Source organism: Ictidomys tridecemlineatus, chromosome 2, assembly GCF_052094955.1.
Source record: "Ictidomys tridecemlineatus isolate mIctTri1 chromosome 2, mIctTri1.hap1, whole genome shotgun sequence".
Lineage (NCBI taxonomy): Eukaryota > Metazoa > Chordata > Mammalia > Rodentia > Sciuridae > Ictidomys > Ictidomys tridecemlineatus.
This window is the reverse complement of record NC_135478.1, coordinates 118,103,042-118,129,923: the sequence shown is the minus strand read 5'-3', so window position 1 is coordinate 118,129,923 and position 26,882 is coordinate 118,103,042. Positions and strand designations below refer to the sequence as shown.

The 26,882-nt window shown below is 46.4% G+C and overlaps 1 protein-coding gene across 4 annotated transcripts in view; it reads left to right on the top strand.

Moving 5' to 3' along the window:
• The window catches only part of Ttc28 (tetratricopeptide repeat domain 28), a 593,457-nt gene that overhangs the window by 508,137 nt on the left and 58,438 nt on the right, over positions 1 to 26,882 (top strand). For all 4 annotated transcript variants that reach the window (XM_078039658.1, XM_078039657.1, XM_021733755.3 and 1 more), the window contains one exon: positions 464 to 629. In XM_078039658.1, the coding sequence (XP_077895784.1) occupies positions 464 to 629 (166 nt within the window). The remainder of the gene's footprint in view (positions 1 to 463; positions 630 to 26,882) is intronic.

Genomic DNA, 26,882 nt, shown 5'->3' with positions numbered 1-26,882 from the left:
TTTTTAAAAGGGTGTTTTTATTTGACCTTTATACTCTATGTTTATTTTTATTTGCTTTTGTGACATGACAGGTTTTTGTGACACAATTTCCACTTGGCTAATTACCTGTTTGTTCAGGATTTCAGCCTCCACAGAGAACCTACCTGGGCACGTTCATGCACAGACCCCGAGAGCAGGCCTTCCCTAGCTGGTGATTCTGCAAAGCAGGAGTTTGGAAACGCATAGGGAGTAGTCTAATTACCCAGGAGCTTCTGAATGTGTCATCAGCAGCAAAGGCTGCATCTTGATTCCCTGTCATCAGGCACCACCCTTGATGGCAAAAGCTGTGGAAAGGGCACTGACCTGGGCTCAGGAGGACCTCTGGGGCGCTTTACGTAGCCTCGGCCCTCCCAGCCCTGCCCTCGGCCCCTCTCTCCAGCCAGCCCAACCCCCTGTGATGTTGGCTATGCCTGTCTGGTTTCAGGAATTCTGAAGTTCCATGAGCACTACCTGGGTGACAGCACCGTGGAAAACTCCAGCGACTTCCAGGCCAGCAGCAGTGCAGCGCTCCCAACGGCAGCCAGCTCCACCCTGGAACAGCATATCGCCAGCGTCCGCGAGGCCCTGGGGGTGGAGTCTTACTACTCGAGGTAGGAGCGCGACGTCCCAGGCCACCTCAGTTAACTCTCAGGCCTCTGTTCTATAAGTCTCCTGTTTGGACTAGTACCCGGAACCCTGTGGAAATCACTCGTTTGTGCGCCATCTACGCACGGCTGCTGTGGCAGAGCAAGTCTGTCCCCGGTGTGCAGCCCTGGGGGCCGTCTTGATTCTTCTTGGTAATTTCCCTTCAGATGGGAAGGGCCTCGTCAGAGACGCCCATTCCCTGAGCAGAGTGTGTAGACTGTTTAAAGTGAGCATGACTTTGAACGTGGCAGACCAGCTAATTAAAACTGAGGCTGGTTTTGGTTTGTAAACAGATGATAATGAGTGAGTTTGGACTGTCGCTGATGGCCCATTGGAGAACATGAGTAAGGGAGTTGTGCACTGCTGCCTGTGGAGGCGCTCAGGTGAAAGGAGCTGAACTCCAAATACCAAAAACAGAGAAGGCAAGTGCCTCCTGCCAGGCTTGTGAAGGCCTCAGCTCACGGGTACATTTGCTCATAGTGTTGACTGTTGAGATAGTTTCCACAAACACCTGGGTCTGGTTACAGCACCAGAAGAGGGTACCATGGTGCCAGGCACCCAGCTTAGCTTCCCTGGGCCCCTCAGTCCTCCAGGCATGAACCGCAGTGTCCAGTAGCTCTGGTGGTAGAGAATCTGCTTTTCCTTGAGACAGGTCCAAGGACAAATGTTGGCTTGTTCCCCACCCCACCCCCACCCCAATGGCATCTGCAGTCGTCACAGTCCTGAGCTGTCTCCACGACTAGTCCCCGTAGAGATGCTTTGCCCCGACTCTGTGTGTGGTGGTCGTTTCCAGAAGCCAAACTGGTCTGTGGGGTGCTTATGAAGTTGGGGGAGGTTCTTGGGTGAGACGATCATGCATGAAATATCAAGATCTGGTCCAGCCCCTGGTTCAACAGAAGCCAGCACTGGAACAGGTGGCCCTGCAGGGTCAGAGCCTGTGTCAGAGCAGTCAAGAATTCCCCCCAGCCTTCTAGGCCAGGTGTGATCTGTTTTTAATTATCAAAATCAATATCATATTTTGAGAAAATAGCCAAGGCAGGTAAGAATGTCGTTCTGTAGCTTCTGGTTTTGTGAAATATGAACAGGCCTTAGCCATGGGCACACAGTGCTCTGATTTGTCTTGACTGCTGGGCGTCCGAGAGTGCCCTGTCCTTACGCCCGGGCAACAGTGTGGTGATTACAGGGGTTGACAGTGTGGTGACCCCCACACCCTTGGGTGTACGACTGCCCTCTGAGATTTAAGTTACAAATGCTCCAGACTAGGTCAGACTAGCGGCATGCAAAGCCGCGTCAGCAGAGAGAAAGGCGGCTGGGCCTGTGTGATCAGACTGGCCATCAGAGGAGTTCCCGTCTGAGGAAGGGGTGGGGGAAGTGGTCGACAGGCAGGGAGGGACAAGGGACCGAGTCAGCAGGGCCTACTCCTGCAACAAGCCCATTCAGGGCACTATCAGGAGAACAGAGGATCGTGTCCCATCGGCAAGGCTGCTCCACGGTGGCAAGCGGTTGCCATGTTCCTCTTCATTCCCCTTCTGCCTCGTCTTCCTCCCATAAGGCCCGGTGTCCACAGTGTACAGGGCTCGTCATGCACGAAGCAGACGTGGCTCCCGCTCTCACTGCCCTGGGAAACAGTAAAAAATAATAATAGCAAAGAAGACAGCCTACAAATAGTTAATTAAAATTGTGGTAAGAGTTTAAATGAAAGTGCAGGGTGTAATGAGGTCCAGGCTGTGGTGAGGTGGGGAGACCTGTAGTGGGAGCAGTGGAGGCTTCTCTGAGTGGGGACAGTAGCGGAGCCAGAGGAGTGACAAGAAATAAGCTGCAGACAGACAGTGGCCCAGGCACTGGGCACAACCCTTGGTGGAGAAGTCCCACCGCCATGACTGCTTCAAGCCTCGCGTCCTGCCCATCTCTCTGGTGATCATTTGGTTTCTCCTGTAAAAACACTCGTCTGTAAAAGTCATTATTCCAGTAATAACTGGAATTCTAGTGGGGCAACTCTCTTTGTGCTTAGCCAATGAAAGTTCACTCCAGAGGCAAAAATTCCGCCTCTGTGGGCACATTAGCAAGGTCAGGCAGGTTTATCAGAATTAGAAGGCCACAGTCCTGAGCCTGAACGAAGACCTGAAGGTGCCTGGGTGTGCGCACCTGCCATCACCTCCACATGCTCAGGGGTCTCTGTGCACTCCCTTCCACAGAGAACAGCCCAGACCACTGAGGGGGCTTCTCCAGGGGAAACACAGACGCACTGGATCCCAGCTGTCGGTGATCGAGACTAACCCTCACCGTGAGAAGGAAGGGGACTCGTGGTGGTTGAGCTCCCAACACTTGTGCCCAAGCAGTTCCTTTATGAGGCTGAAGGCTGAACAAGTCTGTTCCCAGGGGTCTTTTCCACCAAAGAGTGGCTTGGGGTTATAGTTCAGCCCTTCCTCACTGGAAGGGAGAAGGGAGGGCTGGAACTTGCTGGAATTCCCCATGTTAGTGTTTCCTTCCACCTAGAGCAGAGGCTAAGTTAGGATGAGTCCTCAGGGACTGCAGCATACCCTGTGACTTGGGCTGCCCTCTGTAGCTCGGATCCCCCCTTGCACCACCAGGAATGAGGACTTTCCTGTCATTTTGGAGATGTATATTCATGCACCTCTGGGTTCAATCCTGGTACCAAAAAATGAACAAACAACTGTATTCATAGTTTGTGAGTTAACTCATGTTCCTGATTTTGATAGTAAAGTTGAACACTTCATTGGCATGGTTTGAATTTAATGGAATGGAATTTTTGTGAGATTCTGGTTTCTGCCTCACAATTTCATGAAGAGAGTTAAGAAAATCTCAATGACATATCCCTCCCCCTTTTTTTTAGTTGTTGATGGACCGTTATTTTATTTATTTGTATGTGGTGCTGAGAATTGAACCCAGTGCCTCACACATGCTAAGCAAATGCTCTACCACTGAGCCACAACCCCAGCCGCGACATATCCTTTTTCATCTATTAAATTAGTAAATATTTTGGAAGCTATATTTCTCAATGATTAGAAGGGTACAGGGAATGACCAGGTGTATTCCCTAGGAGTCTAATAAATAGGTTTATCCTTTCAAAAAACAGTTTTCCAATAATATTAAAATTCTTTAAAATGTTTGCGTCTTTTCAGCCCCAAATTCTCCATTTGAGAACTGGAACAAAGATATGTACATAGGAATATTTATCATAGGCCTGTAATATTATAGAGAGAGGGAACACCTCCTGCATATCCAATTGAATGTCAAACAGATTACATTCATCCAATATATTATTGCTATTAAAATTATCTTTATAGAGATTTTTGATCATATAGCCAAATATTTGTGAAAAAAATATTAAGTGAAAAAATAGGATATAGAATTACTTTGTATAGTATAATTTTAGTTTTGCAATATATGCAAAGTAATGCAATTGAAAAGAAAAAATTCTTGGAAGGAAATAGGGCATAGTACTAGTGTTAATTATAAGTGGATGGTTATAATTATGGATTATGCTTATTATTTTATTCATTCTTAATTTTTATGTGTTTTTATGGTGGAAATATATTATTTTTGAAATTAGAAATAAATAGCTATGAACAAACAACTCTGCCATTCAAAAGGGGGGCAAAAAACCTTCCTGTAATTTTACTTTATAGAGAATAACACCCAAATTTGAAAGCCTGTCACCAGAATCTGCTCCTAGGAGGACATTTCAGATCCTTGTGGAGACTGTGCCTGCCTCAGCTGCTATACCTTCCCCGCACTGAGTGTGCTCTGTCACTGGTCCCTCCACTCCAGCTTGGGTGCCTCTGGGCTCTGGGTCTGTAGCTATCCACTAAACATCTCTGTCTGGGCATCTTCTAATCTAAAATTTCTAATGCCCAACTCCTGAGTTTCCTATTTCTACCCCAATCTTTACCCAGTTCTTGTATCATCATGTAAAGAAGATCATCACCTGTTACTCTCTTTCCCTCATTTTCCAACCCATAAGTAAATCTTGCAGATTCTCCCTATAAAATTCATTCTGAACAACCTGCCGACTCTGAACCATGAAGAAATAAAACATCTGAACAGATTTATATCTAGTAAGGAGATTGAATCAGGAATCCAAACCTCCCAATAAAGAAAGTCCATGACCAGGACCAAACATGTAAAGAGAATGAACACTGATCCTTCTCAAAGTCCTTCAGACAAGCGTGAAGGAAGAATCAATGCAAACTCATTTATGACACCAGAATTACCCCAATACCAAGATCTGACAAAGACACCACAAGAAAACGACAGACCAGTGTTCCCCGTGGATTGATGCAGAAATCCTCAAAAAATACTGCAAACAAAATCAACAACATATAAACAGATACTAGAGCATGACCAAGTGGGATTGATTCTTGAAATACAAGGATGGTTCAGCATAGGAGTCAGTCAGTATAATGCACGACACTAACAGAACGAAAGACCAAAGAGCACATGCTGATCTCGGTTGGTGCAGGAAAAAGGATTTGTAAAATGCAACATTTTTTTCATGATAAAAACACAAAATAAGGTAGGAACAGGAAGAAATTACAACATAAAGAACAGCCACATATGAAAAGCCAAGCTAACATTATATTCGATTGAAAAACTGAAACATTCTTCCTAAAATCGAGAACAAGAAAAGGTTGGCTTGGTTTGCCACTTTTATTCAAGATAGAACTGGAAGTCCTGGTCAGAGAAGTTAGGCAAGGGAAGGGGTTAAAATGTACCCAAACTGGGAAGGAAGTAAAAAGTAAAATAATCTCTGCTCACAAATGACCTGATCTTTGTAAAAAACCCTAAAGTCCACCCCAAACCTGAATCCTAATAAACAAATCCAGCAAAGTTACATGATATAAAGAAATCAATTGTGTCTCTACAGACTAGCAGTGAATACTCAGAGAATGAAGTTAAGAAAATAAGCCAATTACAATAGCATCAGAAAAAATAAAATACTCAGGAGTTAACCAAGAAGGCAAAAAGACTGATACTCTTTAAAAAATTACAAAATGCTACTGAAAGAAATTAAGCCATAGATAATGGGAAGCCATCCCATATTCATGGATTAAATGTTCATACTATCCAAAGCATTCTACAGGTTCAATGAAACCTTTACCAAAATCCCAGTGGTATTTTTTTGCAAAATCAAACAAGCAAGCAAAAATGTTCAGTAATTCATATGGAATCTTAAAGGACTCAGCATAGCCCAGATAAATCCAGGGACACTTTATCACCGAGCTACATTTATTTATTTTTTTAATTTATTTTAGTAGAGCATGATAGTCATTCATAATAGTTTAGTTCATCTGACAAAATCATACATGCATAGAATTTGATTGACTCCATTTCAGTCCCCGATCCCCACAACCCTGACCACAAATTTCCCTTCCCTTCTCCTTCCCCTATTCTTCTTCCTCTACTCTGCTGATCTTCCTTTAACTCATTTATTTATTTATTTTGATTGGTGCTTTACACATACACATAAAGGTGGAAATCACTGTGAGATATTTACTTATGCTTGTAGGGTAATTTTTCACATTTCCTCCCCTTTCCCATGCCTCTTCTCTTCCTCTTGATCGCCTCCTCCTACTGCACTGATCTACCCCATATTTTATTGATATCTGGCCCCCCACACACACTTTTCTCCTTTATTTTGCTTTAGCTTTCACATACGAGAGAAAAAATTTGATCTTTGATTTTCTGAGTCTGGTTTATTTCACTTAGCACGATGTTCTCCATATCCATTCATTTACCAGCAAATACCATAGATTCATTCTTTTTTATGGCTGAACAATACTCCACTGTGCATATATACTACATTTTCTTTATCCATTCATTTATTTGTTGACAGGCACCTGGGCTAATTCCATAATTTGGCTATTATAAATTGCAATGTTATAAATATTAGTGTGCCTGTATCACTATAGCAGGCTGATTTTAGTTCTTTTGGGTAAATACTGAGGAGTCGGGTAGCTGGGTCATATGGTGATTCCATTCCTAGTTTTTTGAGGAACCTCCACCCTGCTTTCCATAGTGGCTGTACTAATTTGCAATTCTACCAGAAATGTACAAGTATACTTTTTCCCTTACATCCTTACCAGCAATTATTATTATTTGAATTTTTTTGATCATTGCCATTCTGACTGAAGTGAGGTGAAATCTTAGTGTAATTTTGATTTGCATTTCTCTGATGGCTAGAGATATTGAACATTTTTTCATATGTTTCGTATACATTCATTGCTTTTAAGAAATTTCTGTTAATTTATTTTGTCCATTTATTGATTAGGTGGTACTAGTAGTAGTAAAAGTAGTAGTAGTAGTAGTAGTAGTAGTAGGTTAAGCTTTTTTAGTTCTGTATATATTCTGAATATTAATTCCAAGCCAGAAGAGTAGCTGGCAGGATTTTCTCCCATCCTGTAGTCTCTCTCTTCACACTCTTAATCATTTCCTTTCCTGGGCAGAAGCTTTTTAATTTGATGGCATCCCACTTATTGATTCTTGGTTTTATTTCTTGAGTTTCAAGGTTTGTTTATTTTTTTTTTAAAGAAGTTGGTGCCTACATCAATGTGTCGGCATGGTGACCCTATGTTTTCTTCTAGCAGTTGCAAGGTTTCTGTTCTAATTCCTAAGTCTTTGATCCATTTTGATTTGACTTTTGTGCAGGGTGAGAGATAGGGATCTAGTTTAATCCAACATATGGCTTTCCAATTCTCCTGCCCTTTGTTTTTAAAAGGCTCTTTTCTCCAACATAAATTTTGTCACCTTTGTCAAGTATCAAGTGATTGTAAGTAGGTGTGGGTCTGTCTCTGTGTCTTCTATTCTCCTCCATTATTCTTCATGTTTATTTTGAGATGACAGTGTTGGGATGCTTCCTGCATTCCTAATTTCTCTTCTTGCTCAAGTTTGCAGGCGATCCTGGGTCTCCTATTCTTCCAGATGAATTCGAGTACTTTTTTTTTTCTAGTTCTATGAAGCATGTTCTTCGTATGTTCATGGGGATTGCATTCAATCTGTATGTTGTTTTTGATAGTTGGCCGTTTTGACAATATTAATTCTGCCTAAGAACATGGGAAGTCTTTCCATCTTCCAAGGTCTTCTTCAATTTCTTTCTTTAGTGTTCTGTAGATTTCATTGTAGAGGTCTTTCACCTCTTTTGTTACATTGATTCCAGTTTTTTGTTTTGTTTTGTTTTGGTTTTTTAGGCTATTGTGGATGGGATAGTTTTCCTAATTTGTCTTTCAGTGGATTCATCTTAAGTATAAAGAAAAGAAACAGCTGGAGGCCTTATACTCCCTGATTTCAAACATTATCACAAAACTACAGTAATCAAAACAGTACGACACTTGCATAAAGACACACACACACACACACACACACACACACACACACACACCACTGAAACAGGACAGAGAACATAAAAATGAACCCTTATGTGTGTGGTCAGAGGACCTTTGACAAGGGTACCAAAGCTACACAATGGGAAAGGACAGTCTCTTCAGCAAACAGTATTAGGAAAACAGGATATCCACATGCAAAAGAATGAAATGGGCCCTTTACCTCACACCACACACAAACACTAACTCAAAATGCAATAAAGACCTGTTTAGTCAGCTTTTTTGCTGCTGTGACCAAAAGACCTGACAAGAACAACTAGAGGAGGAAAAATTTATTTGGGGCTCACAGTTTCAGAGGTCTCAATCTATAGGTGGCTGAATCCATTACTCTGGGCCCCAGATGAGGCAGGACATCATGGCAGAAGAGTGTGATGGAGAGAAGTGGCCCAGGACATGACAATTGGGCAGCAGAGAGAGAGCTCCACTCACCAGGGACAAAATATAATTCCAAAGCACACCCCAGGGACCCACCTCCTCCAGCCACAACCGTGACCCCTCAGTTAACCCCTAACAGCAGATTAATGCACCAATATGTCAAGACTCTCGTAACCCAGGCACTTCACCTCTAAACTTTCTTGCATTGTCTCACACATGAGAGGCATATTTGGGGGACACCTCATATCTAAACCTAACATGACCTGAAATTATAGGACTCCCTAAAGAAAATATAAGGGCAAACCTTCACAACATTGGGCTTAGCAATTATTTCTTATATGTGCTATCAACCACAGGCAACAAATTTTAAAATATACAAAGAGGACAAAGAGGACTACATCTACTTTAAAAACTTCTATGCAGCAAAGGAAATAAAGAACAGTAAAAAGGCAATCATCAGAACAGGAGACAATATTTGCTAGCCTTATTATATCTGATAAAAGATATAATATGTGATAAAAGTTAATATTCAGAATATATAAAGAACTTCTACAATTCAACAACTTACACAGGAAAAAAATTTCAATTAAAAATGGGAAAGGGCTTGAATAGATATTTCTCCAAAGAGATATACAAATGGCCAACAAGCATATGAAAAGATGCTCAAGATCAGTTCTAATTAGGGGAATGTGAATTGAAACCACAATGAGAGCCAGGCATGAGGGTGCATGCCTATAGTTCCAGCGGCTCAGGAGGCTGAGACAGGAGGATGGCAAGTTCAAGGCCAACCTCACAACTTAGCAAGACTGTGCCTCAAAAAGGGTTGGGTTGTCACTCAGTGGTAAAGTGTCTCTGGGTTCAATCTCCTGTATGAAAGGAAGGAAGGAATATGTAAGGAAAGGAAGGGGAAAGGGAAGGGAGGTGGGAGGTGGGGAGAGAGGGAGGGAGGGAGGGAGGGAGGGAGGGAAAAAGGAAGGAGGAATCCACAGGAAGATGCTCCCTCACCCAGGAGACCGGCAACTCTCAAAAAACAATCCCAGTAGCTCTGGAGGCTGAGCCAGGAAGATCATGAATTCAAAGCCAGATCCAACAAAAGCAAGGCGCTAGGCAACTCAGTGAGACCATGTCTCTAAATAAAATACAAAATAGGGCTGGGGATGGGGCTCAGTGGTCACGTGTCCCTGAGTTCAATCCCTGGTACCAAAAATAAACAAATAAATAACAGAGTTGGCAAGTATATGCAGAAATAGGATCCATGTACATGGTTTGTTGGAATATAAAATAGTGCAACCACTATAGAAAACAGTATGGAGCTTCCTCAAAAAATTAAAAATAGTATGAATGCATGACCCCACTATCCCTACTTCTGGGTGTACCTCCAAAACAACTGAAAGCACAACCTCAGAGAGAGATGTACATACCATGTTCACTGCAGCACTGGTCACAATAACCAAGAGGCAGAAGAAATCTAAATGTCCACCTGTGGATGCATAGGTAAAGAAAATGGGTTATAGACAGACCATGGAATATTGTTCAGCCTTGAAAAAGAAGGTCTTGTCACATGTTATAACATGAATGAACCTGGAGGACATCATGCCCAGGAAATAAGTTGGACACAAAAAGACATACGTTGTGTGAGTCCTCTGAGGTCTCCACAGCAGCCCAACTCTTAGAAAGTGGAGGAGTGCTGGTCAGCAGGGAGGTAGATGGGGAAGGAGCTGTCAATGGCTCTGGAGTTTCCTGACTTGAATAAGTTCTAGAGATTGTCACACAGCAAGGTACATAGAGTTAATATTACTGTTCACTAAAAATGGCTAAGGTAGTAAATCTCCTGTGCTTTTTACTATAGTCACCTATTAAAATGCATTTTTAGCTGGACGAAGTGGTGCACGCCTATAATCCCAGCAGCTAGGAGGCTGAGGCAGGAGGATCACGAGTTCAAAGGCAGCCTCAGCAGATTAGTGAGGCACTTGGCAACTCAGTAAGACCCCTTGTCTAATAAAATTTATATATATATAGATAGATAGAGAGGGGGGGGGGGCTGTGGATGTGGCTTAGTGGTTAAGCACCCCTGGGTTCAGTCCCAGTCCCAAAATAATAATAATAACAACAAAATGACTTTTTAGTCCCTCTGCCTCTCCCTCCAGGGCTCTCAGCAGGGTGCAGTTGCTGTCTCCTGCCCCCACGCCCTCCTCTTGCCTCTCTTGTCCTTCCCCACTCCTGGACCTCCCATTCCCTTTAGCCAGACTGGTCCTGCCCAGGTATGTTTGGGTCTCTGTTACCTTGCCCTCCCACCGTCACAAACCCAACAGGCACACTCGAGTCCCCTGAGGGTTCAGAGAGCCTTTAGATTCCAGCTCCCTTTGGTTACACCTGAACCCCGTGTGATCAGCCTCTGCCACATTCAACAGCCTGGAGCTGGGTTGCGCCTGGCGACTTCCCATGGGGCCCAGCCTCCCTTGCCCTCCTGTGAGGAGGCACCAGGGCCATTCTCGCCTTAGACTTCTGTACTCCCTTCCCTTCGTAAAGTTCTTCCCCTGCCCTTCCTGTGGCTGATGCTTTTCACATTTCAAATTCCTGTGGAAACACTCCCTTCCCAGGCCTTTCAGATGCTCCCGCCCAGTCTCTCCTGCTCTGTGCACCTGCCCCACCTGCAGCCCCAGACACAGGAGGCGCATCTCCTGCAGACATTCTGACCACCCTCTGCCCTGTTCAAACCTCACAGTTTCCACCGGAACAGCCCTGCTCCTTAGAAGTCCAGCTCAGGTTCCCCTCTGTGCTGCCTAGTAACTGCGCTTCCTCGGCTCCTCTTGTTTCGTAATCTGGTGGTTTGCACATCCTCCCAAGCAGATGGCAGCACCCTGGGGAGCAGGTGCTGTGTCCCCACCGTGAATTCTCACCAGGCCGTGCCCAGCCTGTGGTGGGACATAGGTGATTGGAATGTAGTCACCAGAAGATGTGCTCTGAGCAGACTCTTCCTGCTGGCTGGTTACTGCTTCTCTGGTGGTTGTAAAATGCACCGCGCCCCTAGAAATTGAGTCCCTGCGCCTTGGGGGATACCTTCATTCAATTACCCGCCACTCGCCACCGTGTCCTTGTTATTCTACAGACCGTTTTGCTCTCCTTAATGGCATCTTGCTGCTGAAAGGAAGTAAAATGCTACAAAGGAGTTTCTGAAAATGGATTTAAAAATAAAAGAATTGCTTTTATTAAGTGTTTAATAGAAACTTCCAGTCCCTTCCTCCCGGATCAAAGGAGGCGGGGATGGAAACCACTCTGCAGACGGTGAACCTCCCATGAGGAAGATGGCATGAATTTCAAAACACATCTTCAGTTTTTAACCCTGACGTGTAGCCAGACTCTTGCAGCATAGAGGCTGCTCTCTGGGCACCTGGGGCAGTTCAGTGGCCTCCGGGAGCCGAGGACTGGTTAGCACACCCGCAGGGCTGAGTTCAGTAGCAGACACGTTGCAGAAGCGTTCCCAGGGGCTGTGAGTGAATCGCAATTGTGGGCTTCCTTTAATGGGGTGAGCAGTCCTGCATTGGGAGGGAAGGTTACACCCTAGTAACCGTAAACTATCGCTGTGATTTTTCCTCCCATTTGGGGCTTTTCCATAGTCAGAGTTGGTTTTGCAATCAGAGGCATTTTCTTATTTCAAGACACTGATTCATTTAGATCGTGCTGCTTCAAATATGCTGACGACTCCTTTGGTTCTACTCTGAGAACAAGCAGCAGATATTAACGGAGTCTGATCATACAGGCACTGGAGGTGACATGGGAGACCATGGGGCCCACAGGCTTTCTGCCGTGTGGCTGGTGGGCAAGTGAGTGGGCACAACCCCAACAGCAGAAGTTTGGCATCACCCTCTAGAGGCGAAGAATCGCACACACCCTTTGTGTGTTAGGCGTGAGGCCCAAGGGAATGCTTGCCTGGAGGGGAGAGTGATCAGAGCTGTGCTGTGAAGAGTGCAACATCTGGGACCAACCCACATGCCGTCAGTAAGAAGGCAGATGAGCAAATGGTGTCGCGTCAGCAAATGGTGGCGCGTCTCCAAATGGAATATTAGGCAGCTTTCAAAAACAAATGAGCTGGGCTGGGCGTGTGGTTCAGCGGTGGAGCGCTTGCCCAGCATGTGTGAGGTACTGGGTTCGATCCTCAGCACCACATTAAAAATAGATAAAGTAAAGGTTTCCATCTACAACTAAAAGAAATTTTTTAATTACCAAAGAAATGAAAACAGGCAATGCAAGAGGGAAGGGCGACACAAACCAGATTATGATTACTGCAATCCCAAAAAAATCCCTCCAAAAAAGAAAATGAAGGGTTCTTATGCAACTTGATCGCAAAAGCAAGATTGCAATTATTACACATGTAATCTGTTCATAGACTGAGTGATGTTATTTGATCTGTTCTTCAGGGTGGGAACCCAGGTACTGACTACTGTGTCATTGCTACCTCATTAGCCCCACTCCAGTTGGAAAAAAACAATCTTCATAGACTTATTTTCCAATTCTGGCTTTTTGTTAATGGAGGCCATCCTCCCAATTAATCCAAACTGATAAGATTTTGCTTTAATAAGACAAATTTTATTCTTACCACAAATCCTTTCTAGAACTCAGTGGAGAAAAAGTAGATATCCTGTTTTTTGGCATTGATATTGTCCCTTAAACAGCTTCGGATTTAATAGTGAGCGGGTAGTACCGCTTTGGAATGTTTCATGAGCACCTAGTGTGTGCCAGGCTGAAGCCGGCCTGGACTGGGAGCTTGGCGGTGGCTGGGGTCCTCAGCCTTCCAGGAGCGACAGAGTGGGATACAGCAAGTTGCCAAGCAGGAAGAGCTGAGCTAAAGGTGGGAACACTGAGACCCCGCCTCACTCTAACTGAGGACAAGGGGATGGTTCTAGGGACATCGGAGGTGACATCTGAGGGGAGAAGGTGCATCCCAGGCAGGAGCTCCTCTTCTGCGGAGGGAGGGGGCGTGGCCTCCAGTGTCGAGTGGCATCTGGGAGAGGAAGTGGATCTGCCCTTGCTGCAGGAGCCCTGCACAGTTTCCCCATCCAGGCCCCGGGCGTCTGCCTCCTGGGACTCACCTCTTTCTTGCAAGATCCAAGGCTCTCTCGGATGGGGCTCGCCTGGCTCAGCCTGCCTTGCAGAGGCTGGGCCCCAAAGGGCAGGCACAGCCTGGGCCTCACAGCAATGCCCAGACTCAGTCACATCTGATTGAAGGAGGTAAGATGCTGCCAGGTTGGGCCCGGAGCACCATAGGAACACACGGGCCAAGCGCACGGTCTCCCGCGACTCCCCCACCTGGGTTCCTTCCCAAAGCCTGACAGCGGTGGAGCTCTGAAGGTTCTGGAAGCTCTCTGGTAGCAAGGTGGTGGGCGTGGCTGGCTTTTCCCTGGCCTCCCAGGCAGTCTGTGTGGAGTCCCCTTTTGGTTTTCTCCTGACCTTTTTTGTAAAGCAGGTGTGTTGAAATCCGCGGATCTCTGAGTTCTCCCATTGTCCACAGGAGGATTGTCCACAGGAGGGGTAACCTGGTGAGTGACGGGGTGACTGGAACGAAGTAGATCTGCTGATTCAGGAAAACCTTCAGGAGCCTGCCCCTGGGCATGTGCAAGGACGTGGGACCTTAATGGCTGGGGCTGCCTGCTGCCCCTGCCGGGGGGCAGGGGCCAGCTTGTAGTGTCAGAGCTGCTGTGGAGCACGACCTCCCTACTTTATCTCTTGTCCCAGATGCTTAGTTTGTGGTCCCAAAGCTTGGGGTAGTGTTTTTTTCTAGAATGAGGGTCTGGGGAAGGGGCAGCGGTTCTGAGACTCCTGAGCAGTCCAGACGTCCAGTCTCTCTCTCTGGGATCCCTGTCAGCAGTTGGCTGGGTGTTGCCACAACCAATTGTGGAGAAGCTCTTTCAACTTATCAAATCTCAATATCCCTGGCTTTGTATATCCTGCCCTTTGCCCCAGTGAAACTCCCCCGTCTTCTCTTTCTCATTGATCGCACACAGCTTTATTTAGCAATCAATATTTAAGACATTTAATACATAACTCTTGACTTATCTTGCTTTGAGAAAATAACCCCAGAAGACAGTCACCAAGTTCTCCTTTGAAGTGGCTGAAATAAGCATTGTTTTTCATCCTGTTTGTGCTTTTGATTCTGCCCAGTAGTCAGGAGGCCTGGAGGGGTGACCTTCCTACAAGGGGTGCCTTTGACCGCGGCAGACCCCACTTGTGCTGTGCTAGTCAGATGTTCCCTGATAATGCCACAAGGCATCCCAGGATTCCATGGACTTAGAGCCCCAAGCATGTATCTCTTGCCCTCAGTCTGCAGGTCACCCGGTGGCTCTGCCTCCCAGTGCCCATTGGGTTTGGGTCAGCGCCCTGTGCCTTGTCCTATGGCTAGTGGGGCCTGAGGAGGACTCTTCTGGCAGAAGTCAGGACTGCAAGAGATCCAGCAAAACAAGGAGGCTCATCCACAGCTCCACGAGCCCCCATCTGCTCACATTCCCTAGGCCAGAGCACATCAGGAGCACGCCCAGCATCTGAGGGCGGGATGCGGTCCTCCCACGGGGTGACGTGTGTGGACCAGGGCTCCTGCCTCCCACTCACAGCCACTGCCAGCGGGGCCTGGAGACAGAGACAGGGCCTCCCTCAGGCTCCCTGTGCTGTGTTCCCTGTAGCAGCCCACGGAGGACATTTCTCCGCTCAGCTCTGCCAGTACCTGCCACAGCCAGGTGTGGGTGAGGACCTGCAGGCCCTCCTTCCGCTTCTGGGGCTCTGGGCACCCTTGATCCTTGCGCTTTCCCTTGGAAACTGAGTCTGTCTGAAGGACACAGATGTACCTCCCTGGCCGTTGTCACCCTTAATTTTTAGGCTTACCTCCCCTTGCCCCCCAGGAATTCCACCAGCTGGGCACATCCAGAACCAGAGTCCCTCTCAGCACACCTGCTGTGCTTGCTGTTAGACCCAGCATTGTTCCAGTGCATTAAAGCCTCGTCTTTTTTCCCTAAGTCCCTTAGTTTTCCTTAGTTTCGAGGCTCTTGCAACATTTGTCCCTAAATCTCCCTTTCCTTTATTGCCATCTGTTTTTTTCAGTGCCTGGCTGTTGTCTGATCTTGCCTGTCTGCTCCTAGAACCCTCCCTTGTCTCCTGTGGTGGGCTGGCTCTAACCAGAACATACCCTGGGACCTGGTGGCCTACCTTCCTCCTGTCCTGGGGGTGCCTCTGGTCCTCTGCTGCCCAAGGCCATTTCTAAGAACTCACTGCCGTCCACCTGGTCTCGTGCAGCGGCCACACACAATGGTGTGGCTGGGGGGTGCCATCAGGCCAATCCTTCCATACCGTGTGGCCCAGTCTACCTCCCGATGCCAGCCCTCTGTTCCAACAGAGCCAGCTTCCCCTGTCCCCTGTGCCCCATGCATTTTTCAGTAAGCTTGTGGTGGCCGTGTGCTCTGTTCTTCTGTCCTTGGGGTCCTCAGCCCACCCCCAGGGCGTGGCCCTTTCTAGCAGTCTTACGCTCCAGGTGCTGCAGGAACTGCTCACCCTGGTGGGGAGCCCGACAGGGCTGGACTGGCTGAAGAGGAGGGTGCCTGCAGGGGACTCGCCCACCTGTGCTTCGCCTCCTCTCCCAACCAGGATGCGGAGAGCTCTGGACACACAGTGTGTGGAACTGTGGCCTACACTGTGATGAGTGCCCTCGAGGCCAGAGAGGACTGGGCGGTGTGCATCCAGTCTCCGCAGGGCCAGCACTTGGCAGTGCCTAGGCCAGAAGAGGCCTTGGGGATGCTGATTGAATGAGTGGACAAGTGGGGACGAACCCCGCCTTCTCCTGAACACGCAGTCCAAGAGCATCGTCAGCAGATGGTCAACACGTCGTCAACGTGACAAAGGTGGCCCAAGTGATAACATGTATCTCATAGTCACCCCGTTTCTCTAGCCTCCTCCTACCCCTAAGGAGTGTCGTGAAGACATGATCTCACCCCAGATGCCCAGGGAGGCGGGCTTCCCTCCGTCAGACAGCGAGCGGCACCTCCACAGTGCAGCCTCACCTCCAGGCCAGCACCCGAGACGCCTCTGATTCCCACTAGCACGTGAGGTCAGGACTTGTTGAGGTGTCACGAGGGGCGAGATGTCCTTCCCTGGCTTTCAGAAGACTTATGTTAATGCAGCCAGGAGTCGCTGCTAACAAGCAGGGAGAGACAGAATTGACGTAAGATCTGTCACTTTGAAAAACACGCCTGCTGATGGAGACCGAGTCACCGTCATAAGCTCATCTTTTTCTTATTTCTGTGTGCACTCCCCGCTAATTAAGAGACATCGTGAGATGACACTTCATTTTCTGGTCCTAATCAGAGGCTCCTGGGTTTAGAAAGGGACTGAGCACCCTTCCAGCTCTCACTGGGCTGCAGCACGAACTCCTTCGAATTCCCAGGTCCCAGCACTGGGCCACCTCAAGCCACCACCCGCTGGGGACTTCGGCTGGATTTCTGGTCCTCACCTCCTATCTCACAGGTGCACCAAGCAGCAGTGATGCTTCCACAGAAAACCAAGCGTTAGGGTGAAGAACCTAGCTGGGAGATAACGTGCAAGTCGCACTGCAGGCATTTATTTATATATATTTATTTACTTATTTATTAATTTAGACTGATGAGGGTCACGTATTGATCATCACCTCAAGGCTAGAGACAGCCTTTCCTTGATGAAGATTAAATGGGAAGAGTGACACACGACATCGATTTCCGTCTTTAGCTCTCCCTTCAAACCATCCCTCTGTCTTCTAGACTTGCTTCTTAAGGATATTTTAGATGCTGCATCCCTGTTGGGGGCTTAAGAAATCTCTGGGGTTGTTTCAAACAAAGCTCTGGTAGGCGTGGGCAGCTTGCTGCTGTGGGTTCTCCCGTCCCCTTCCCTCTGAGCACCCTGGGTTCCCCTTCGACAGCCCTAATCGCAGAGCTGTATCAGTATTTGTGGGGTCACTGTGGGATGTCTGTCTCTCCCATCGGCTGCCAACCTCTGAGGACGGGATGGAGCCTGTCCGGTTCCCCATGGATGGTGCAGGCCCTGGCACAGAGTTGGCTCTAAGGGAACAGTCATTGATGACTACCGAGCCGCCCGTTTCCCCAGGTAAATGCACTATTCATAATTCTGTTAGAGCTGTAGCTCGGCCAGCTCTGGCTAGTGTTAGAATGGGTCTGGCTGTGCTCGAAAACCCATGATCTCCACAGGAGGAGACCGGCAGAGGGAAGTGAGGGGCCACCAGAGTGAAATGGAAAAGAGGACGGGGAGCGTGAGTGTGTGCACGCATGAGCGCGTGTGCGTGTGGTTGTGTGTGCGCGCACGTGTGTGTGTGTGTGTGTGTGTGTGTGTGTGTGTGTGTGCGCGCGCGCGCTGAGGGGCTTCCTTTCAGTCTAGCGTAGACTAACACTTTACTGTATTTTTCTTCTTGTCCGCTTCCTCCGGCTTTGGTTCTATATTGAGTTTCAGACCCTACAGATGAACTCAGTAGAGTTTATAGAGAGGAAGGACCTTGGAATACAGTGTTGTGAATGTTAGAAGTGACAGTGTTTAAAAGACATGGAGAATTGTAGTTAGAAGAAAGTTGTAAAGAGGAAAAAATCTATTTGTCTAACTCATCTTTGGAAGTGCGTCAAGAGGCAAGAGACTCCAGCTTCTGTATTATCCTGGTCAGTTCAGTTTCCCACGCAGTAGGATTTCCCAGTAGATAAGACAAAATTCTGATTTCATCTTCCACTAATGAGTAATGTTAATAAGCCAAGGCGTGCAGATGCCTGGCTGGGGGTCCCATCAGGCCCAGCTGATGTTGGTGTATGAGCTCTTGCTTTTTTATGAACTAAGACAAGAGAAATGGCGTCTTTGAGGCCTTTTCTACGTGCTAGGCACTAGTGTCTGAACTCACTAGGTGTGTCTCCTGAGGTGGTGTGGTGATCTTGGTCTCTCTTTTACAGAGGACCGACCTGAGGCTTGCAGTGATTCAGTGAGTTGTCTAGGGGCTCACTCAAAGCTACATGCTTGATGGGAGCAGTGACACAGGCCTGTCACCCCAGCAGCTTGGGAGGCTGAGGCAGGAGGACCACAAACTCAAAGCCAGCCTCAGCAACTTAGCGAGGCCCTAAGCAACTCAGTGAGACCCTGTCTCTACATAAAAAATAAAAAGGGCTAGGGATGTGGCTCAGTGGTTAAGCGCCCCTGGGTTCAATCCCTGGTACAATAAACAACTAAATGATGGTACTGGAATTCAAATGTGGGTTTTATTTTATTTTTTTAAGAGAGAGAGAGAGAATTTTTTAATATTTATTTTTTAGTTTTCAGCAAACACAGCATCTTGTATTTGTATATGGTGCTGAGGATCGAACCCAGCTCTGCGCGCATGCCAGGCAAGCACGCTACCACTTGAGCCACATCCCAGCCCTCAGATATGGGTTTTAGAAGGGCTCTCAAAGTCGGCATGCTAGCCTCCTAGGACTCTGGAATTACATTTTCAGATGATTTTGTTTGAGAATGAAAAAGATGCCTTTCTAGACTTTGGGAAATGTTGGTAGACTTCTTTTCTAGAAACTTCCTCATGGTCTCCAAATCTGGGTATTTTCTAGTCTCACTGACCTCAAAGGTAAGGTGGGGGGAAGAAAAACGTAGAAAAACATGCAAAGTGAAGATATTCTGATACCAGCAGTCTGACATATCAATTAAACAGTCTTCCTATAGTAAACATGAGAGCAAATAGCATGGCTTCTCATTGAGAAATAAAAGTCCTGTAGTTTGAAGAATTTTTTCAAAAAAATAAATCCATTACCCTAGATATTTCTTGAAATAACAATGGTTCATATCAAGGCACATCATGAAAGAAATAATTCAGCAGTCCTTGAGAATTTACCTATTTTCCATTCAAACATTAAAGTGATCGTTTAATCTTACACACAATTCCCTGAACTCCTCCTAAATAATTACCTTGGTGATTATAGCTCAACCTTGAAACAAACTTGGATCTGTAGTGTATTTGATTTCATTTGAAAGAGAGAAGCAGTTTTAAAGCAGTAGAGACCTCCGAGGTTTAGACCCTTTGCCCACGGGGATTAGAAGACAGGGAGGCTTCGGGAGTCCAAAATGGAATGAGGTCCCCGCTCCAACAGCAACAGTGCCACCTGTCACACAGGCACTTGAACAGCATCTGCCGGGCAGCTTCAGAGAGAGCATTTCCCTTATGGCGACAGTGGAGCAGCAATCACTAAGATCCCTCTTCCTTGTGATGGGGAAATTGAGCCTGGAAGACTAACTGAGGTAGCCAGAGTGACACAGCTCACGGTCAGGCCCAGCACTTGAACTCAGTCTCTAGGTCTCCAGACTCCAGTCTCCACAGGGCCACTTGTCTCTCTCACAGATGGCACTGACGTGGATACATTCTTGTTAGAAAGATCTGCCCACGAGAACCCTTGGATTGTGATGGAGTTTTTCCTGTGTTTGAGATGGCTGGCTGTTTCCTCGGTCTTATAACATTATTTATAGAAATGGAATCTGAGCTGTGATAATGACATTCTGAGTTATTCGCTGCTGTAACTAAGGTTTACAGATGAGCTAAGTGTAAGTCAGTAGTGTATCAGAACTGGTCTACTTAGCCTCTGCCGTGTGAGCATGCAGCTTCCAGGAGACATCTGAAGCTGCTTAAATCAAAGTGGGGTAAGAGGCAGGTAGCAAGAGGAGATAAATAAGATGTCAGTGTGACACAATTCTGCTTCAAAGAACAGCCAGGAGATGTTTGGAATCAAAATAGTGCGGATAATTTTAAATGCATTCTTTTTCTTTTCTGGTACTAGGGATTGAACCAGGGGCTCTTTACCACTGAACTACATCCTTGGCCTTTTTTAATTTTTATTTTGAGAAAAGGTCTTGCTAAGTTGCTTTGAGCCTCTTTAGGTAACTGAAGCTGCGATCCTCCTGCCTCAGCCTCCAGCTGCTGGGGTTATATACATGCACTGCTGCGCCCAGTTGATTGCATTTTTTCAAGTGAGTCAATCTTATATGCACATAGAGTTTGAAATAGAGTATCCATTTGTCCTTTTATCCATCTGTTCATTCAGAAAGTATGTATTGAGGACCCACCTTGGGCCAGGTGCTGTTCTGGGCCTCAAAAATTTAGAGAGGGAAAAAATTACAGTTCCTGTCCTCGAGGTACTGGTAAATGGTAACTTTGCAGGCATCACAGGTAGAAGCCCTGGAAACACAAGTGGGAGCTTCATGGCAATCTAGAATTCATCATATGGCAGGCACCAAGTTTACCTGCCCCCACATTTTCTAAATCTTTTATTTTTACTATTTCATATAACGAGATATTGCAGTCAGTCAAACTTGTGAGAAACCTGAATACTGAGACGCCCATTCATTGAGCAGACATTTGCCAAATGCATGCCATGTGCAGGTTCCTCTTCTGAGGATCCAGGTTACAGAGATGAAGTCAGTATATTCCCTGCTGTAAGGACCCTCAGTTTAAGAGGAGAGAAAAACAATCAAATACACCAATCCTGACTCTGTTACTTACTAATGTGTAGTCCTTAGCAAGCAATTCAATCTCATGGAGTTTTTGTAATCACAATGTATACAGAGGAGATGAATGTGGATGCAGACATCCTAGAAATCAGGAGAGCAGAACCCAGTACATAGGCGCCCTCACCCAGTTAGGAGAGGAGGACAGGGTCAGGTGCCCAGAGGCGCACAGATCGGGGGCACCAGCACTACCGGGCAGGCTTGGGAGAGGCTTCCTGCAGGACATGCTCCTTGATCTGCCCCGGAGACTGTGGGTTTTGCCATGTTGAGCCCAGGTAGAGGGGCAGCCTGAGCTGCGGCAGGGGCTGACAACAGCCACACAAGGGAGATGCAGGGGGCAGTGTGGTCAGAATGTAAAGTACAGGAATAACGTAAACCAGAGCACCACGGGAAAGAGGCTAGGCTGGTGCGCAGGACTGGTGCTGGGCAGCCACGAAGGAGCCGGGCAGGAGTACATAAAGGCAGGCTTGCAGGGGAGAGAGATCACGTGGTCCCAGAGATCCAATGAGAACCCAGGACCACTTTGCTCTGTTCTCTGTTCTCTGTTCCAGTGGTCTGTGATTTTAAAAGAAAAGAATTTTTAAAAAATCTTCTATATGAGTGTTCACTTATATGTGGGAGCTAAAAGCGTTGAACTCATGGAAGCAGAGAATAATGAATGGTGGGGGGTAGGGAAGTGGAAGATTTGGGTCAAAGGGTACACATATCCGGTCCTACAGGATGATAAGTAAGTCCAGAGATCTAAGTAAGGTACCGAGTGGTGACTACAGTTAACAAAACTATGTTTTATACTTGATATTTGCAAACAGTAGATCTTAAGTGTCCCCACCCCCACACATACACACTGACCATAAGTAGTTGAGTCAGTGGATGTGTTGGGTAATTTGATTAAGAGCATGGCATGGTGGTGCACATCTGTAATCCCAGCAGCTTGGGAGGCTGAAGCCAGAGGATCCCAAGTTCAAGGCCAGCCTCAGCAACTTAGCTAGAATCTGGTTCCAAATAAAAATAAAAGGTTCAGGGGATGTAGCTCAGTGGTAGCGCTTCCTGGTGCTTCAGTCCCCAGTACTGCAAACAAACCAACAAACCTAAATGATTGTGGTAATCATTGCACAATACCTATATCAAATTATCCCATGTACCTTGAATATATACAATTTTAACTTATCATTTCTACCTAAATAAAGCTGGGAAACCCCCCCCCAAATATCTATTAAAAAATCCTGGTGGACAGTTAAAAGTCATATTGAGTCTCTGCCTTTAAGAAGAAATATTATGCATACCAGGGGGAGGTTCAATTTCTAGTTCTAGAGAAAACCAGAAATTAACATTCTGACTTGATCCAGCAAAATGTTTCAAGAATAAATCAAGTACAAAATACATATCTCTTAGTAATGTCTTTGGTTTTGTTGGCAGAAAACCACCTTCCTGGGATAAGTGTTTGGAGAGACAGCTGACCACAGTCCAAAACCTAACCCCTGCCCTCTGCACCTACCTGGCCTGGCTGGGCCTACAACCCGGGGTAGAATCAAAGTCTCTTCACCCAGTTTCCTTTTAGAATTAAAGTTGAATACTTTTGTCCTGATGTCACTCAAAATAAATAGAAAGAAAACAAAGAAATACCCCCTTTCTGAAGGGCAGACAGGGCTGTGCCGTGGTACCGTCTGGGGGCTGCAGTGGCGGAGCTGTCAGAGCAGCTCGTTGGCCCTCAGCTTAGCCACAGAAAACAGGTTTGCCTCAATTATCTTGGCCTTATAGGGTGTTTTCTTAAAAGAAAAACGATCGCAGTTAGCATGCCTGACCCTTGTTGGCCTGACCATTTTATGAAAAATAGTAATGTTGTTATGCAGAGCGGTCTGGAGAGAATGTCAGCTCGCTCAGGTTAAAGATGCTCAGTGACCTCGGAGCCCGCACTCCCGCAGAAGGACGAGCCGAAGGCCAAGTGCGCAGACTGTGAACCGTGGCGCCGGCTCCAGAGCTTGCTCCTGCGTTCCTGGGCTTTCATTTCCTTCTTTGGAAGAATCTCTTCTTGGTGGGAAGTGTAATTATCCTTGCGTATACCATGTTGGGGAGAGAACGTGTGTCCATAATCGCTGAAAGGAAAAACTCCGCGTGGTCGCTCTGTCCCGGCTGACCTCAGGGGCTTTCCAGGTGCCACCAAGCCGTGGGCGCAGGGCGTGGCGGGGCTGGATTCCAGAGATCTCCTGGCTTCAGGGTGCCAAGGGGAAGCCGCGCGCCCCTGTCTACAAGGCACCTGAACAGCGCACGGGTGAAGCGGGGCTTTCCCCTGTGCACCTCCTCATTTGCTGTCTACATTTTTATTGGGGTGTTGAGTCCGTGGCGCTCGCTCCCGGCACCTCCAGCGCTCTTGCTCACCACCCGCTTCCCTCTCTAGTTGCCCTGTAAGATGTCCCCGGCTCCTGGCTGCCTTTCCAGACGTGGCATCACTCATCAGCGCGTCATGCGCCTGTCCCCTTGCTTCTGGAGGGTGACAGTCAATATGGTAGACTGCTTCGTGACCTTAGTTCTGAACCTAGAGCTGACTCGAAGGCGTGGCACTCTGTGGGGCAGGGGTGTAATTCGGCCTATTGAACACTGCACGTGATATTTTGTAATATGTGATATTTATAATAGCACAATGTTTGAGTCTGTGTTTGTTCTGCCCTGTTACACTCTAGAAAACCCAGAAGAAGTGGGTAAAAGAGAAAGGGAGGCAGGGTTTGGCTCATGGCAGCTACTGGTTCCTTTGCGTCCAGCTTGGGTCAGCTGGCCAGGCCTGGTTGCAGAGGGAGTCGCCACGTGGTAAGTTTTAAATGGTAAATGGAATGTTCTGAGCTCAGAAATACTTTGCCTCCCATCTTCAAAAATATCAGGGGGAAAAATTGTAGAGATCAGAGGGAGCAACACTGTGAAGATGTATTAAAGCCAACGCACCCCAAAAATCTATCCCTGCGCACTCTGTGTGCCCAGCGCTGAGCCAGGTGCTCTCTGTTGACTGTGTGATGTCACAATCACCCTGTAAGGTGGACGGCATTAACCACCTCACAGGTGAGAGAACAGAGGCCCAGAGAGATGAGGGAGGGTACCTCACATACCACTTGAAAATGGAGCAGCCGGAATTCGCCTCCAGATCTGCACTTGCCTCTGCCAAGCGGTACTGATTGGAGCTGCAGATAGGGTTGTGATCTCCAGCATAGATGTTTTATTTATTTAAAGATCTAACAAGTACACATCATTAGTAGTAGTTACCAGCAGTTAATAAAAGATTATAAAAATCCAAGTGTTAGACTCTTTTAAAAAATACCACAGAATGTTACTTTGAAAAGTAAAAATTGAGTCCCTGCTTTCAGCATGCTGCTGTCAAGTTGAAGGCACAGAAGTAACACAAATGCGCATTGGAACATAAATAACGTGATCATAAAAACCACACTTGGAAACAGAATCAGAGAGTTTGGAAGTCAGAGGGGCCCCCGAGGTAATTCAAAGACCTCATCCAAGCCTGAAGTCATCCTTTTCCCTCGGATTTGTGTGTCAGTGATATCACCACCTCCCCAGACTCCAAACCCACAGACAGGGCTTTCTAGGACATTCCTCCCATTGCTCCTTCATCTCGTCTCCTGAGGAGCAGACTCACAAACTACACTTAAAGTGATCATCAATATTATGCTTCCCGGGCCGGGGGGGTTGTGGCTCAGTGTCAGAGCACTTGCCTCTCACATGTAAGGCACTCGGTTGGATCCTCGTCACCACATAAAAATAAAGGCATGTGTCCATCTACAACTAAGAAAAATATTGTGCTTCTCCCTCCTCTCCAGGAAAACCAATAAGCACACGCCTGCTTCCACCCATCCCCACCCCACCAACCTGCTTATCCTGGTTCCTGTCCCCTCAATCTGGACCAAAAGAGAGGGCACTAACCCAGATCCCTGGACCCCAGTCTCTTTATGGTTCAGTCAACACTCTGCAGGCATAGAACCTTCTAGAACACCACTCTCTGTCCCCTTGCTTCTGGAGGGTGACGGTCAATATGGTGGACTGCTTTGTGAAGGCTGTGTGGACTTGCATCTGCCCGGTCCCCACTTCAGCACTCAACTCTGCCTGGCAACAGCCATGCTGCTGTCTTCCCCAGCCGCTCCCAGGCCAGGTTCTGGTCTCACTCTGACTTTTGCTTGGTATAGAATCTTCATCCAGATGCCTCCCAGCCTGGGTTATTTGAGCACCAGCCTGGGTTGTTTGAAATAATATTTACAAATAATATTTAAAAATTGAGTTCCTGCTTTCAGCATGCTGCTGTCAAGATGAAGGCACAGAAGTAACACAAATGAGCATCAAAACCTGGGAGTTGGCGCCATCCCCAGTTGCATACCTGCCACAGGTATGGTGGGCAGGTATAGTGTGGCAGGAATACACCCTGGGGTGCTATGTAGCAGTGGACATTGCAGTGGTCACGCTCAAGCTCCTTCTAGAACAGTCCTCCCACAAGTAACTCAAAACACTATTACCCAGAGGTGCTTGAAAGGGAACAAAAGTCGACAGATTCTAGAGGGTGCCAAAGCACAGAAGGGCATGGCTGCGTGCTTGCCACTTTATGGCATTTAGCCTGAGGTCAGAGCATGGTCAGTAGCCACATTTGTCATTTAAAACTCCAGTAGTAAACGACAGCCTTTCTGATCTGAAGAACCAGATGACAGTATTCTAGGAAACCACAGCTTCTGGAAAATGAGGGGCCTCTGTCCTGGGATGGAAGGACCCAGAGAGTGGAAAACCAAATTTTAAACCAAATTTTAAATGTGGACTCAGTCCAAGTCTCTGGCTGATCCCTGAATCACAAATTCAGGGGACAGATTTTTAAGATATAAGAACTAAATCAAGATTTGAGTTGCCACTCATCCCAAATTTCCCATTTGATCAAGTTCAATGAAGTTAGCTCCCTGCTTTGAAACCAAAAAATAATTACTTTTTATTGAAATATAACAGAATCCACATCAAAACCGTGTCCTTGACAGGTTGCAAAATCACCAGAGAAACAGGAAAATGTGACTCATATGTCATGGAAAAGAAGGTAAGTTGATACCATCTATAAGATGACTCACTCTATCTCAAAATTTAAAAAAAGGAACTGGGGATGTAGCTCAGTGGTAAACAGCTCCTGGGTCCAATACCTAGTATCAAAAAAATAAATAAAAAAGACTCAGATGTTGAAATAGCAGAAAGAAATTCAAACCAATTATGAATTTGCTCATGAACTATATCCACAGTGGCTAAAAATATAAGACATTTCACCAGAGAACTAAGAATTTAATATGATGCAATGGAAATTCTAGAGCTGAAGAATACAATGTCTGAAATTAAAAATCCACTGGATGGACTTAGCAACATAATGTAAATAACAAATGAATGGGTAGGCTTGAGGACAGATCAGTGAGAAGTTATCAAATATTAAAAACACAGAGAAAAGAGATTGAAAAAATAAAAACTAGAGTCTCAGATCTGTGGGACAATATCGGAAGATCTAACGTGTATGTCATTTGAGTCAAAGGAAAAAAAAAAGATTTCAAGGCAGAAAAACACTTGAAGAAATAATGGCTGAAATATTCCCAAATTTGGTGAAAGACATAAGTCATTTAAAAATTTATAAGGCTCAGAGAAGCCTAAGAAGAATAAACAAGGAGAAGAGCCACGCCTAGGCATGTCACTGCCTGCCTTTTATAAACAAGATAAAGGAAAAAATCTAGAAAGCAACAAGAGAAAATCAGCACATGACATAGAAGGGACTGGGGATGTCCCTTCAGAAGGACACAGGGCAAAGACAGTGGGTGACGTCTTCAGTCGGAATTCTATAAATGGCCAAAGGTGACGGAAAGAAAAACTAAGATGTCTTTAGATGGCAGAGCA